We start from the raw sequence: 15,429 nt of genomic DNA on the forward strand, positions 1-15,429 counted from the left end.
CTCTGTGTTTCAATGCTCAAGCCCAGTAGTGATGAAGCAAGCTGTGTGTTTACACTTTTGGCTTACATTTTACAGAGAAGCCTATATAACTGTGCGACCTTTCTTGAAAGTACTTCCTATACTTGCCAAAAAAATGTTGCACAGTTATAGTGAGGGCTGCAGGGATCATGATGATAAAGTGTACTCCCAAGTGGCACGTCGGTTTGATATCCTCCACAAATTAATCCACGAGTGTTTCAGTATTGCAGAATGGAGCTTGTATGATTGAGAAAGTCTGTTTGATAGATCAAGTGGTGGACAGGCATGATAATGTGCAGGACCCAGTGCTGTTTGCGGGCACATTGAGGTGGAACCTGGATCCCTGTGAAGATTACACAGACGATGCTCTGTGGGAGGCACTGGAGCAGGCCCACCTCAAGGACTTTGTGGCGACCCAGGACGCTGGTCTGGACTATGAGGTGCTCGAGGGCGGCGAAAACCTGAGGTGCGTACAATAAACTGCCACTGTTTGCTAATCACTCAGTCTGTGTTCGATGCATATGCTTTTCGTGCCTACAGTCTTTAAAATAATTATGTGAACTTCACTGTCAAAACAGTGTGACAATATTGGTGTGTTGTGGTGATGGTAAAGGACGAGGCCACCCAAGAGAAGTATTCTGAAATCTTCATGGTGAACTTACGCTCAGCAGTATTGAGAACAGTCAAAAGCATAACCATAGCCAGAAGCACAGTCGTTGGTCGTCTGACCTGAAAACGGCGTGCATTGATTCTTCGACGTGTGTCATCTCGCATTCCACTGTAATGGTGGCTGCTTTGATAATTTGGAGAACATGACATGCCTTTATTGCCAAGCATATCTAGACATGCCAAAAAAAAAGGAGCTGCTATTTTTTGTTGAGGTCATATTTTACCACAAAAATAGGCACACAAAATGAATATACATTCGTGACAGCCTGTGCCATTGTCTTCATTTCTAGTATGACACAGTGCATCCCTAAGCAAGGTCCAACTAAGGCTAGAAGCAGTTCTCTTGAAACCCATTTGACATAATCCATTCAAGAACAGGTATTTTCTGGCCTTATTCAAAGTCCTCTGAAAACAATGGCTTAATTCTTGAACACCATGATGAAGGAACGTTGTGGCAGTGCCTTGCTATGACTGAGGACGGGACAACATCAGAGACAGATAAAGTTATAGTGCACACAAGACCGGATGGCAGAAAACATACTTAGCTGTTAGTGTGTGCCTGTTTTATGTTTCCTCGCGACGTGTGTCAGGTGAGCTACACCTCGTAAAGTGCTCTACCAACAAGTCCAATGTGCCACATTGATCCAGATACCCCATCTCCTTTAGAAGCATTCATTTTCTTTATATCTGGCTGGTTGCTCGTGAAGAGCTCCAATGGGTTTACTGTATACTGTATCCCACATCAGGCTCTCATGAAAAATTAAATCCAGGAAGTGATTCACGGCTGAAATCCTTGTGTCCTTTATCATCAGTGCTATGGTGTGCATGGTATGTGGAAACTGTAAAGCACTGTCTTCACGGTCCAACAGCTCATGTTCCTGTTGCACCTCAAACCACCACATCATATGTCCCATCACTGTTAGTGTATCCAGTCCATCATATGGACTGTGGGAATTGCATGCACATCTCATTATCTTAGAAGCTGCTGCACCTCAGCGCATACTATGTTTACATTTGCAGAGATGGCAGTTTTGCGCTTTTATGTCTTGCCTCTCAAATTGTAGCCAAGAGTGCTCCGTTCCCTTTTTGCAGCAACCCTGATGTGCCCTTGCGTATAGGTCGGCAAACTCACTCAGACTAAGATTAACCTGCGAGTCTAACTCACTCATCGAGTCTGAGTGAGCTTGAGCTCTATTTATTTCACCGATCTATTGACAGCATCAGTGTGTGCTAATGATTTATGGTCTTAGCAACACTATGTAGTTGTGCTAATGATTTATGGTCTTAGCAACTATACTTAGTATTCAGTCTGTTTTATTGGATAGAACATGTAAATGGGAATGCCTGTTTAACGCATTCAAAGAATTTCAGACAATAGTGCACACTTGCGGTATCATTAGTACAATATATCGAACAAAAGTTTTTCTCCTCATTTGACTTAGAGGCACACGAGCTGCTTGTCATTAGAATTTGCTGGTTTAGGGGGAAGAGCACAGGTCCTGTTTGCGATTGACTTTTTTTACGGATGCCTTCTGCACATGCGCACCGGAAACACTTCGACTATGCCACCCCAAAACATTTTTGGAGGCTTGTTGTATCCGAAGCTTACCGGAGCGCTATCTCGGAGGCCATGGATGTGAAGGAATGCACAAGTTTCCAGGTGGTGGTGTTGGCCAGAAAGTGACCAAATTTGTTTTTGGTTCTTGCTTCTAGGAGCACTGTTCCTGTCGCAAAAAAGGCTCAATTTTCATGTCATGGTCAGACCCTGCTACATGTTGTGTTTCTACATGACTGACTTCCCACTTGGTCCCAACACTGAGCAACTTAATCACTAAATATAGGAAGTTTGTCACTTGCTGTGTGCACACATTATGCTGCAAGAGGGTACAAATAAGCAGTGATACAAGCTTAAGAAACAGCAAGTTAGGCTCGTATTCTGAAACGCTCCTTACTTCAGATCATTTCCTTACATTATGTGAAGAGAGCCTTTCGTGCCTCCTTATCTTAAGGAGCTTCTTGAGGGAACCAATTGTATTCTGAAAGCCTTCTTCAACCTTCCTTTACTAAGGGCCAGTAAGGTAAGGTGCATGTCTCACAAATCTAGGAACGCGAGTAGCTGTAAAATATGGACTAAATGTCCGTTTTTAAAAAAAGGGCAAAGCATTATTTTTTAGGCATATAAATGAATAATAACGTGTACGCAACTTTTTTGCCATATAGGTGCGCATCCTTTCCCAATTATTTAACTTTCACCTGTTGCAGCAGCAAACAAGAAACCCAGTCCACCAACCTTGGACGTCATTGCTTTCATTAATGAATGTCAACAGCTTGTTTATGGGAGCGAGCAAAGAATATTGTTTAAAGAACTTAATAAGTAGTGACAGTTATTTTCAGAACTAAGCAATGTTAAGCATCTGAAATTTGGTGCAAGATTGTTTAGAATGCACCTTATGTCTAAATTATCATGTTCGAGTTCATTCTGTAGTCAGAAAACGTTGGAATATCCATCTGGCCAAAAAACGTGAAAACTGCTTTTTGCTGAATCTGCCAATCACACGCAAAAAAAAACCTTCTTCTGGGCCCAGTAAACTTGTCAAAAGGTCTATTGTTCATTGTTCAAGCTTGCTTTTCGAACGCGTTAAACAAGTCCTGCTGCCCCAGAGCAGGTGCCAGTTCGGGCAAAGGTCGCTCACATGGAAGCCCCATCACGGCGTATTACTTATCTCAGCAGCCGAGTCAGTCAGCATACAACTGAAAGCAGGCGGCTCGTGTCATTCTCTCTCACCCCACAGAAGCTTTGCGGTTTATAATGAAGCATTCCTACAAGAAATTAACAAGCCCTTCGTAAAATTAATCTCCATAACTGATTTGTGGTATGCACGATGGGTGTCGTGTACAGAACTTCCCTGAATTCCTAAGGTGGGTAGGTAGGTAATAAACTTTATTAAAGATCCAATGAGGAATTACTGGCCTGGGCTAGGCTTCCAGGAGCTGTCGTTCGTGAAGCATCTTGCGATGTCTTCGGCGATAGCCCTGGCTTGCTGGACAGCCCAGATTTGGTCCACTGCACGTTGGCTAAGAAGGGCGGCTCGCCACCGTTCAGCCAGTCATCCTGGGGAACATTCACGCTCGTCCGAGTAGTGACTGCGAACACCACACTCACTCTCCCAAAGTATATGCGCCATGTTGGCTGTCTCGTGCCCGCACCATGGACAGCCGAGTGGCAGGTGGTGGGTGGAGCGAGATTTTGAAATGATCAACTGTGAAAACATGCAAACTGTGTTAGAAATAACAAGGAGGGTTTACTGTACCCATGGGTTCGATAAGACTGCCACAATTTTCTCCTACGTGGACAACTGCACCTGTATCATTGTGGAAGAAGTTGGAATGGGATATCTTGCTCACCGACTGTTGCAACAGGTTGAAGAGGTCCCCGACAGTGCGTACACTGCATCGTGCTGATTGCACAGAATCGAAGAGTGAATAGTACCAGGTTTAGCAAAGGCGGGAGAGGCTCTCCTTTTTTATCACTACTCATGTTGAGGCACAGCTCTTGGAACTCTGGACTGAGAGCCCCACCCGACATATCTCTTTGATTCAAATAACAAGTTTCTCTCTCTTTTTCGTGAAGCGATAACTTGTCTGGAATTCTTCTTCGTTGTATAATTCTAGATGGTTCAGCCGATCTCGTAGCGATACATGTCACCATGCAAGCTTAATTTCACTCGCTCGTTACACGAAGTCCGCATGCAGCACCATTCTTGGGTTCTGTGTATTTATTATTATTATTTTTTTAACGAGTCACGGCTACCGCGGCGGCGGAGTGCTGGTTTGCCTCCTTTCCCTCTTGTCGCCAGACCCGAGAGCACTGAAGAGAAGCCCCCTTTCAGTAGAAGAGAGGTAAAGAGGCACGAAGGTAGCCGCAGTGCTACCTTAAGTTCCTAGCATGCTACAATGGCCTGTATGTCATCATCGAGCTTTTGAGTGAGATAAACTATACGATTGCACGCCTCACATCCAGCAGGCGACTTTCTGCAAGAGCTCAAGTCATGCACGCCGCCCAGCTGAAGCCATGCACACAAGAGGACGCCTCACTCGCCCAGCAGCTTCATCTGTGCAAGGAGAAGTGTAACAGGGCCTCTGAAATGAGGAGATGATGTCGGGGAAGAAGAGAACGAGGACTTTATTATTGTTTCCATAGCATTGATAAAGCAAAGTATAGTGAGGTGTTATTTATATAACCGCCCAGTCTATCAAGTAGCCATGATGCTAGAAGCAAAAGATGTTCAGCATTTGTCTCTCGTAAAACTTTTCCAGATAGCCTGCCTCACCATAAAAAAGACGTTTTTTTGAGATACAAGATGTAAAACATGTAGCAGGTTTGCACAACGTGTCTGGAATAATCTCAAGAACTATGCGAAGTCCAAGCTCGGTCGGCCCTATGCCTGGAGCTTCATGTCTGAGCCTGTCGTGAAAACTACTTTTCACGGCCGTGTCTGGGTTTTCAGGTAGGCCTGAGCCCATAGAGCGCTCTGTAAAGCGGTTTATGGAAGACACATGGCTGCCTGGCGACAACTGGGAAAAGACTGTTCAGCAGAGCTCCATACTACAATATGGCATTACTGCAGTGCTGTAAAGTTTTCAGATCGAGTCATAACTAGTCATTCTGTAGATTGAACTTTATTGTTGACTGTCATGTACGAAAAAAATCAAATTTTAAAATTCTGAAAGCAAAAAATTAGAATTCTGCTCTCAGCACTTCGTGATGCACACCTTGGGCTTTAATTTAAGGCAAAAAAGCAATTGCAGCTTTAGCTGTCTTAGATCATAAGATATCTCACCGACAAGCTAAATATTGACCCAGAAACATTTAACATTCAGCTTGCACTCATTGGATAGATCTAAACTGCAAACGAAATTCTAACCTTATTACATGCAAAAGGATAGCTGTAGATCTGTATTATGTAATAAAGGAAAGATTTTTTTCTTCGCAAATTTTTTGGTCTCCAGAAACCATGTCCTCGCTTAAAATGAAGTACACTTTTTTTTCACATCTGGCTTAATTTTAAGGACAAAAGCTGTAAGGGTCACTGCAAACTGAGATTGAAATTTTTTATTTGATTTCCTATAATAAAACAGAAATTAATCTAGAAGTTTAACCAAGAAACCCTAATTTCATCTTGATTGCCAAATCCTAGAGTACTATGCTTATAAGAACACAGATGCTTACTCATCTTTTCTCCTAATAACGCAATAAATATGTAGTGAAAAAGAAAGTGTGTCGTGCGAACGAAAATGCATTTCATTCTGCGCTGTAATGCTTGGCACTGCACGCAGTGCTGGACAGAGACAGCTGGTCTGCCTCACCCGCGCCCTTCTGCGCAAGAGCAAAGTGCTGGTGCTGGACGAAGCAACTTCGTCCGTGGACATGGCCACTGACCACCTCATCAAGGACACCATTCACCGAGAGTTCAGTAGCACTACAATGATCACCATTGCTCACAGGCTTCATACTATAATGGACTGTGACAGGTGAGTCTTTCTGGTTTAAGATGTTTCAGTCGATGGTGCTCTAAAGGCACTAAAGAGACATTTATCATATTAATAACTTTCTTCTCTATCAATATCACACACTTGCTTAAGTGAGAAAATGCACAAAAAGTAAGTTCTCACACTGCTACATCATAGGCCTCGACGTCACCTACTATGGCCTACACAGCCACCAAGTTTGAAAACATTTCGCTCAGACAATGTAATCGCTTTCAGATGTCTTGAATGGAGACCTCTGCGTAAAATTGAAAAAGGAAGCTGTGACTTTCATTTTATTATTATTATTAATGAACTTGAGATGCCAAAACTAACAATAAATTACAAGTTTTCTGAGTATATAATCTATCACTTCAAACTGATTCATTGTTTCAATTTAGTGTCCATTTGAGAGAGAAGCCTTGTCATCAATTGAGAGACTTTGCGAGGCCTGCCAATACTTGACAATATGTACTGAAGCTGTCCTGTCAACGTAAATGGTACAAGAGGTATTACAAGGTTATATATTTCAGTGACCTGTGATGTCGTAACCAAAGGTGGGCTGAGCCTCGGGGTGATCAGTGGAATGTGACGCTACAGGGACTTGTCGTGGTCACCGTTTGTAATTCTTGGTCTTTTCTGTTGCAACAGGATCATAGTGCTGTCTGGTGGCGAAATAGTGGAGCAGGGAACTCCAGCTGAACTCGTTCAAAAGGAAGATGGCTTATTTTTGTCAATGGCAAAAGATGCCGGCCTTGTATGAAGGACCCTGTTTGTTTCACACCATTTTGGAGCATCGATGGAATCCTTTCAGAGTGTGCTTCACCTGGCTTAGCACTTCAGTGATCGATGCACCTCACAGAGTATGCATCTTGCAAAAAAGTTTTGGTATTGTGTCACTTTTCCGTCTAGTACCAGTGCCCACTTGTGATTGCGATGGGGCCTGATCCGGATCATATTTCTACATTGTGATTGGCTCCTTTATGCAAGCTACTGTAGGGAGCCTATCACCAAAGAAATTTGATCTTTCATGGGCTGAATTGTGGTGGCAGTGCACCATGTGATGTTGTTATAATTATAAAGCAGGTTAGGAATAATTACATTTTCTTGCACAGATGTATACTTACTTTTTGTACAAGAATTCAATGCTGTAAGCATGAATATGACTATTTCGAGGTTGTATAAATTTATCAGTATCCAAAAAAATTTTATTTGGTCCTCATTTAGGAGAACAGTATTATTTTTTTAGCAAAGACTTTTTTAAGGAACATGCCTTAGTGCATAAAAGACTTTTGTATTTGTCAATGCAGCTTCTGTTCTTAAATGCACTGCACTGTGCTTGCCCTATGAAGCTCATGAATTGAGATGCAGATGTTTAGTGTAGACATAATTTTTCATTTGTATGTTATGTAAAATATATTGAATATGCTAAGAGAGTGTATTTTACAATAAAGAGAACTTCCATATAATGAACTGAATGGAATGACAAATACTTCAGCATCACTGGTAATTCAGCAAATGCAAATGTGCCATAAAAGTCGTGACACCCAGTGGTTTGTGAATAACTCTCAGAAGCACTCCCACCTCCAACCTTGTTTCTTTAATTTATTTCTTCCAACTTCATTCTAAGTTCATAGCATGGCATTGTGAAGCAGCTCCTTGCTCTACTGTGCTTGCACCACCTGTCATACTTCCCATTTATTTGTCGGTTCATCCAAAAGACCGCATTGATCTCTGATGGGAGAACTAGAAAGTCAGAATCATTCCCGATCATTTAGTGCACACCTTCGGTTCCTCCTGAAATGCCCACGGCCCTCAAGCAATGATTTCCATTAAAATGAGCGCACTCGAATCTCGATAATTTGAACTCGAAGGGGCCCGAAAATTCTTTCAAATTAACAGAAGTTCGAATTAGTGAAAGCTAAATGAACGGAGGGCTCGACATGCAGTGGGGCATGTGCATTGAGCTAACACACGACGGGTACGTTTCAGAAGACTTACATTTATTCACCTATCACAGGACATCCGTTATTGATTTTGAAGTGATTGGTGATATGCGTCTGCACACGTTTGCCTTGCAGAGAATCAATCAGTTTCGCACGCAGCTCACAAAGCATTTCTATTTCGGCTTCTCCTGGCAAGAAAAGTTGAGCGCGGAAATGTTTAGTGCCGACACTCTCTAAAGACAATAACGACTGCGTCTCCGCTACTACCCTCTGCGCCGTAGTGGCGACTTGGCCAGCATGTGACGAGAAAGGAGGAGCTTCTCCATGTAGAGAGAAGTAGATCGGCATTTGAGAGAGAACCAACACTCCACGACAGCTTCTTTTTTTTGCTCTCTTTACGCGTGGCCTTGAAAGGAGAAGGGTCTCTATGTGGCAGGGATGGGAAAGAGGGAAGCGTGGCACCGGCCACCACCAAATCTAGGTGGTGGTGCACCGGTGCGTGACAGAAAGTTAACACTCCGCGACAGCTTTCTTTTTTTTCCTCTCTCTCTACACGTGCGGCATTGAAAGGAGAAGGGTCTCTACGTGGCAGGAATGGAGAGGGGAGAAGCATGGCACAGGAACGTTGCAGATCGGAATTTGAGAGAGAGCAAATATTCGACCGCAGTTTTTTCTTTCGTTTTTGTCTTTTAGGAGTTGCTTGGAGGATTTCAAGCAGAACGGTCATGCCCCCGCACTCTCCGACAATAGCATAGCTCCCGCCGACCGGTTCACCCTTAGCGTTCTCCTGACACCGTGAAGCTTTTCTGTGTGGTGCCCCGTCCTTGGACTGCTTCGACCGGCTCCCAACTTTCCTATCTCCTTCCTTTTCTCTCCCTTTCCTCTCTCATTTCTTTTTCTAACATATCTTTACTATATTTATTTATATCACCCCTCCTCCCATCCCCCTACAAGACACTGTGCCGTGCTCCCTTAAGGGCTGCAGGAATAAGCATTTTTTTTTTCTTTTCTTCACGTAACCACTACCACCATTGCCCTTTTCTTAGCGTTGAGGTGTCAGAGAAGCCGCCGCGGGATCGGGCATGGTGCTGAGAGAATTTTCGGAGCGCGGCATGTTTGAATTAACTATCGCAAGTGCTTGCACGTTCAAAATACAGGGTGTTTTTGCCCATTGGAATACACATAGCTTTGACGGGACCACAGTGTCAGTTCGAATTAAGTGTGTTCGAATTCATGAGATTCGACTGTACTGACAAAATTCTGAAGGTTAGATAACTTGCAAAATAGCTTTGTGTGCGCATGCACACACCTACAGTATGAATGGCTAATATAGCTTGGAAAATATTAGAACTTTACTTCGAAGTGCATGCCTTGTAACCAAGCGGAAAAATAAGAAGCATCTAACAACATCAACATCACCGTGGTGTGCAAACAACCAACCAACTAGCATGTGCTGGGCACATGTATCACTGCGGTGACAATTTGTTTTCATGGTAACATCGACAACTGCATTTACGAAAAAGAAAAAGGAAAACTCAAACTTATGGCATCTTCGGCTGAGGTGCACTGGCCCCGTGATGGTGGAAAGGAAGTTACGTCAAACACAGCCCGAGTTTCACACTTCTACAGGCCAAACGAATGTGTGAACCACAAGACTTGAATCCGTGACAGCAGCGCCATCTGCGAGAGACCCCATCCAGCAGAACAACAGTTTCCAGCGTCCTGCTTGTACTGGGAGTAAGAGAGCAAACAACAGATATACCAAACAATGAGAGACACTTGCGAGTCACAATGTGTCTTGTGGGTGCGCGTCTGTTCTGTTCTTCAGGCGGTTGTGCTGCATCAGTTCTGTACCAAGTCGACGAGGGTCACGGCAATTTTTGCATCGCCTGGGGTGTCCAGTGAAATCTAGGCAGCAAAAGTAGCCTTGTGCAAGTTCAGTCGCCAGGTGTAAGCTCATGCACGTTTTCCGTCCCATCCAGGCGTGCTCTGTGGCGGCACCAGCTTCAAATTATACCTGCAATGATGGAATGCCACCGCATCGTCTTCCAGTGTGCGCGGTCTGATGGGATTGCACCACGCTTCAACATCCGTTGCGGTGTGTGGCCAGCCCAGCCGAACATGCAGCACCACATGAAAATGCCACTGGTGCCGCCAGCCTAAGATGCCATTTGTGGTGGTCTGGCCAGCTGTGCCATTTTGCAACAATTCTCTGTTCCTGAATTGTGCATTCAAGTGCAGCTTGCTAAAATAAAACTTGTTGTTGGGCTAGTTGGTTATACATCATATACTTAGAGACTTTTGGCGCAACCTCGACTCACGCAAACACTCACACACGCACACACACTTACACCAGAGCAACACACACGACACGCAGCGCTCACTACCAACTGTTTATTGCTCCTATCTGACCTTCTTAAATACGTACATCGAAATGCGCAAAGGCACAAACTAACAGAACTGCGCCAGTAGAAAACCAACATGGCGTCACCACACCACTAGGAACAAGTAAAAAGGAAAAAAGTAAAAAAAGTAAAAAAAGTAAACAAGGGGGGTTAACACGTAAAGGAGATATAATCGCTAAACCCTCGCATCAAGGAAAGATATTTCTTGTTGATGCAACACCAAAGATGGCTCGCTGACACATATATCTTTATTCTTTTCTATATAATATGCTTCTAACAGCAAACGTGCTGATAAATTTGAGCTTCTCCCAAGAATCCTTGTATCCGAAAATCGTGGTTCACACCCACATGCTGCAATATGCGACACAAGATGTGCGTACTTATCCTCGTTTTTCTTAACCTTTAGCGCATGCTCCCTAAGCCGGTCATTGAGGCATCGCTCGGTAATGCCAATGTACACGTTACCGCAGGAAAAAGGAATGGAGTATACAACTCCCATGGAACATTTTACGAAGGCATTCACATGTTTTTTCACGCAACCGCGTCTCTTGCCATTGCAAATACGCGGACATAACTTGGCGAGCTTTTCTGGCGCAGAAAAGACCACCGCCACACCATGCCTTGCAGCAACCTTCTTAATATTATGGGAGAGCTTGTGCACGTAAGGCACGACTTGAAGCTTGGAACCCGTAGGATCCCAGGTAGCTCTATCCCTTTGTGTTCCACGTTTCATCTTCTGCAGTAGTGACTCGGCGACCGCGTTTAGGACCGACGAAGGGAAGCCCGCCGCCGTCAATCGGCTGATCTGTTCATAAAAACTAGTACGCATGTGGTGTGGACACGACTTAATCAACGAGGATTCTAGACATAGCGAAGCAATACCTCTTTTAACTAATTTCGAGTGTGCAGAATCATACGGCAACAGCCCCTTCTTCACTCTAGGCCGGTACACCCAACAAAAGTGTTCACTACCCCACAGTAGCTTGAGGTCTAAAAACTGGAGACAAGCCTCTGTGGGTACCTCGGTAGTGAACCTAAGTCCGCGTCCATGATCTTTAAAAACACTAAGCACATGTTCACAATAAGAACGCTGCACTTCATATGATACCTCATCCGCACGCACACTCACTGAAGTACAGGCGTCTACTTGAAAATCTAAAAAGTAATTGGGGGGTGTATATGGCCCCCGCTTGTCTAAAAGAATTAAAAAATCGTCAACATATCTAAAAATCTTCAAAACCTTATTCCCCCTTAAAAATTTATCCAACGTCCTATCTACATCTGCTAAAAAAATATCAGTAAGAACAGGGGCGACACAAGAACCTATACAGATGCCTTGTCGTTGTAGATAGGGCTTGTCGTTAAAAGTAATAAAAGTAACGTTAAGATAAAATTCTAAAAGTGCTAAAAAGTTTTCAACGGATACGCCCGCATTATTCATAAAAGAAACGTCACCATTATCTTCTATGCACTGTCGGACCGAAGTCAAAAGCTTATCATGAGGTACCGAATAAAACAGGTCTTCAACATCTACTGAGAAAGCAAAGGAAATCTGCTGGTTATTCCGTATGAAATCTGCGACATCACTAGAGCTTTTAGTGCGAAACGGGTCACTAACACTGAGTGGCTTTAGTTTGCTTAACAGGAATTTGCTAACGTTGCCCTGCCATGAACCATTTTCACTAACAATGGTTCTGAAGGGAATGCCCACTTTGTGGGTTTTAGCGGAAAAAAAGGCGTTCAAGTTAGTGCTTTTGCTACTAGCTAAGGTTCCAGCCAGCGTAGGAAGTCCTACTTCCCTACAGAACGCGGTGAATTTAGATTTAACGCGTACAGCACTTTTTTTAACAGGTAAAAAGTTCTTGTCAATGGCGCCAATCGCTTTCTCATTGTAAACAATGAGAAAGCGATTGGCGCCATTGACACTAAAAGCTCTAGTGATGTCGCAGATTTCATACGGAATAACCAGCAGATTTCCTTTGCTTTCTCAGTAGATGTTGAAGACCTGTTTTATTCGGTACCTCATGATAAGCTTTTGACTTCGGTCCGACAGTGCATAGAAGATAATGGTGACGTTTCTTTTATGAATAATGCGGGCGTATCCGTTGAAAACTTTTTAGCACTTTTAGAATTTTATCTTAACGTTACTTTTATTACTTTTAACGACAAGCCCTATCTACAACGACAAGGCATCTGTATAGGTTCTTGTGTCGCCCCTGTTCTTACTGATATTTTTTTAGCAGATGTAGATAGGACGTTGGATAAATTTTTAAGGGGGAATAAGGTTTTGAAGATTTTTAGATATGTTGACGATTTTTTAATTCTTTTAGACAAGCGGGGGCCATATACACCCCCCAATTACTTTTTAGATTTTCAAGTAGACGCCTGTACTTCAGTGAGTGTGCGTGCGGATGAGGTATCATATGAAGTGCAGCGTTCTTATTGTGAACATGTGCTTAGTGTTTTTAAAGATCATGGACGCGGACTTAGGTTCACTACCGAGGTACCCACAGAGGCTTGTCTCCAGTTTTTAGACCTCAAGCTACTGTGGGGTAGTGAACACTTTTGTTGGGTGTACCGGCCTAGAGTGAAGAAGGGGCTGTTGCCGTATGATTCTGCACACTCGAAATTAGTTAAAAGAGGTATTGCTTCGCTATGTCTAGAATCCTCGTTGATTAAGTCGTGTCCACACCACATGCGTACTAGTTTTTATGAACAGATCAGCCGATTGACGGCGGCGGGCTTCCCTTCGTCGGTCCTAAACGCGGTCGCCGAGTCACTACTGCAGAAGATGAAACGTGGAACACAAAGGGATAGAGCTACCTGGGATCCTACGGGTTCCAAGCTTCAAGTCGTGCCTTACGTGCACAAGCTCTCCCATAATATTAAGAAGGTTGCTGCAAGGCATGGTGTGGCGGTGGTCTTTTCTGCGCCAGAAAAGCTCGCCAAGTTATGTCCGCGTATTTGCAATGGCAAGAGACGCGGTTGCGTGAAAAAACATGTGAATGCCTTCGTAAAATGTTCCATGGGAGTTGTATACTCCATTCCTTTTTCCTGCGGTAACGTGTACATTGGCATTACCGAGCGATGCCTCAATGACCGGCTTAGGGAGCATGCGCTAAAGGTTAAGAAAAACGAGGATAAGTACGCACATCTTGTGTCGCATATTGCAGCATGTGGGTGTGAACCACGATTTTCGGATACAAGGATTCTTGGGAGAAGCTCAAATTTATCAGCACGTTTGCTGTTAGAAGCATATTATATAGAAAAGAATAAAGATATATGTGTCAGCGAGCCATCTTTGGTGTTGCATCAACAAGAAATATCTTTCCTTGATGCGAGGGTTTAGCGATTATATCTCCTTTACGTGTTAACCCCCCTTGTTTACTTTTTTTACTTTTTTTACTTTTTTCCTTTTTACTTGTTCCTAGTGGTGTGGTGACGCCATGTTGGTTTTCTACTGGCGCAGTTCTGTTAGTTTGTGCCTTTGCGCATTTCGATGTACGTATTTAAGAAGGTCAGATAGGAGCAATAAACAGTTGGTAGTGAGCGCTGCGTGTCGTGTGTGTTGCTCTGGTGTAAGTGTGTGTGCGTGTGTGAGTGTTTGCGTGAGTCGAGGTTGCGCCAAAAGTCTCTAAGTATATGAAGTGCAGCTTGCAGCTGCGTAAAAGTTCACAGTACCGCTTACTTACTTGACACTGGGGGCCCAAAATATGCTTGGTCTGATAGGAAACATGCTAACAGCTTTTCTTAATTCCTTTTTCAATTTTCCAACTGCCACATTTTTGTCTCATTATATTCAGCCTACTTGAAATATTAGCACTGCAGCATGTCTTTTTCATTTTGTTCATGTCACAAGGTGTACTGTGATATAACTACACTAGCCATGTGGCTGCTACTTTAGGCACTATGCACTGTAAATGGCATCTTCATGCAAAAATAAGTGAAATGTGCGGCAGTTTCACTGTATGAAAAAAAATGCATGTCAATCCATCTCGAGGATTATCCACAAAATTGACTGACACACATCTTCTCTCAAACTTTTTTTACATTCAAATCTTCATGTAGACGCTGTTTACAACATGTGAGTGCCTGAAGCTTGCGAGGCTACACTAGAATACTGACACAAAAAAGAAAAATGCTTGCCTACCTTCAAATAGACATTCCAGATTATATGCCACACTATGAGATCCATAGAACAGACAAATGCACTAAATGCAAGCAGGAGACTGCTACACTTGAACAAGCCAAGCCTAGAAACCGGGCCGTCCAGCGGGCCCGCAAAGACAAGATTCCAGTCATAAGAAACTTGGTTCTCTAATACTAGCAGAAACGTACTACTACTAGCGCAAATAAACAGGGACTCATTTACTAGCAGGTCTTGAAGTGATGCCTGCATTTGAGCTGTACCGGTTGAAAGCAGTGTCGCCAGCTGGAGAGTCACTCTGCCTCGACAAGCCATCGATTGCCATGACCTCGACCGGGGTTAGCACTTTTGTTTCTTCTAAGGAGACGTCGTTTGGGAAACGACCAGTGTCTGTGCATGCATCTAGTAACTGCGGAGTACGGATAAATGACTCATATTGGTCAGAACTGACCTTGCTGGTATCGCTGGGCACTGTAGGTATTGTAGACCCGTAGGGTGTATCATGTCGTGACCCGCCCGCCACAACAGGGACGGGGCCGATGACTCCACGTGCCCACGTGAGGTGGCAGCGCCAATTGCTGAGGCTTGAGGGTGGTCTTGTAACCTGTTGTCGGGCTGGAGGACTGCGATGAGACATCGAGCTGGTGCCCCACCTGACCTCGATGTATGGTAGTGGGCACGTTGGCAAAAGGCTACACCCTGTGTCCCTGTGTATCTC

At 43.8% G+C, this 15,429-nt stretch overlaps 1 protein-coding gene across 6 annotated transcripts in view; it reads left to right on the forward strand.

Annotated features, from left to right (window-relative positions):
- LOC119178251 (multidrug resistance-associated protein 1) overlaps positions 1-7,691 on the forward strand; it is a 303,221-nt gene extending 295,530 nt beyond the window's left edge. For all 6 annotated transcript variants that reach the window (XM_037429456.2, XM_075882282.1, XM_075882283.1 and 3 more), the window contains 3 exons: positions 318-484; positions 6,025-6,219; positions 6,865-7,691. In XM_037429456.2, coding sequence (XP_037285353.1) covers positions 318-484; positions 6,025-6,219; positions 6,865-6,976 — 474 coding nt within the window. In that variant the 3' untranslated portion in view covers positions 6,977-7,691. The remainder of the gene's footprint in view (positions 1-317; positions 485-6,024; positions 6,220-6,864) is intronic.
- Positions 7,692-15,429: the final 7,738 nt, after the last annotated feature.

This window comes from Rhipicephalus microplus, chromosome 2, assembly GCF_043290135.1.
Source record: "Rhipicephalus microplus isolate Deutch F79 chromosome 2, USDA_Rmic, whole genome shotgun sequence".
NCBI classification, from domain to species: Eukaryota; Metazoa; Arthropoda; class Arachnida; order Ixodida; family Ixodidae; genus Rhipicephalus; species Rhipicephalus microplus.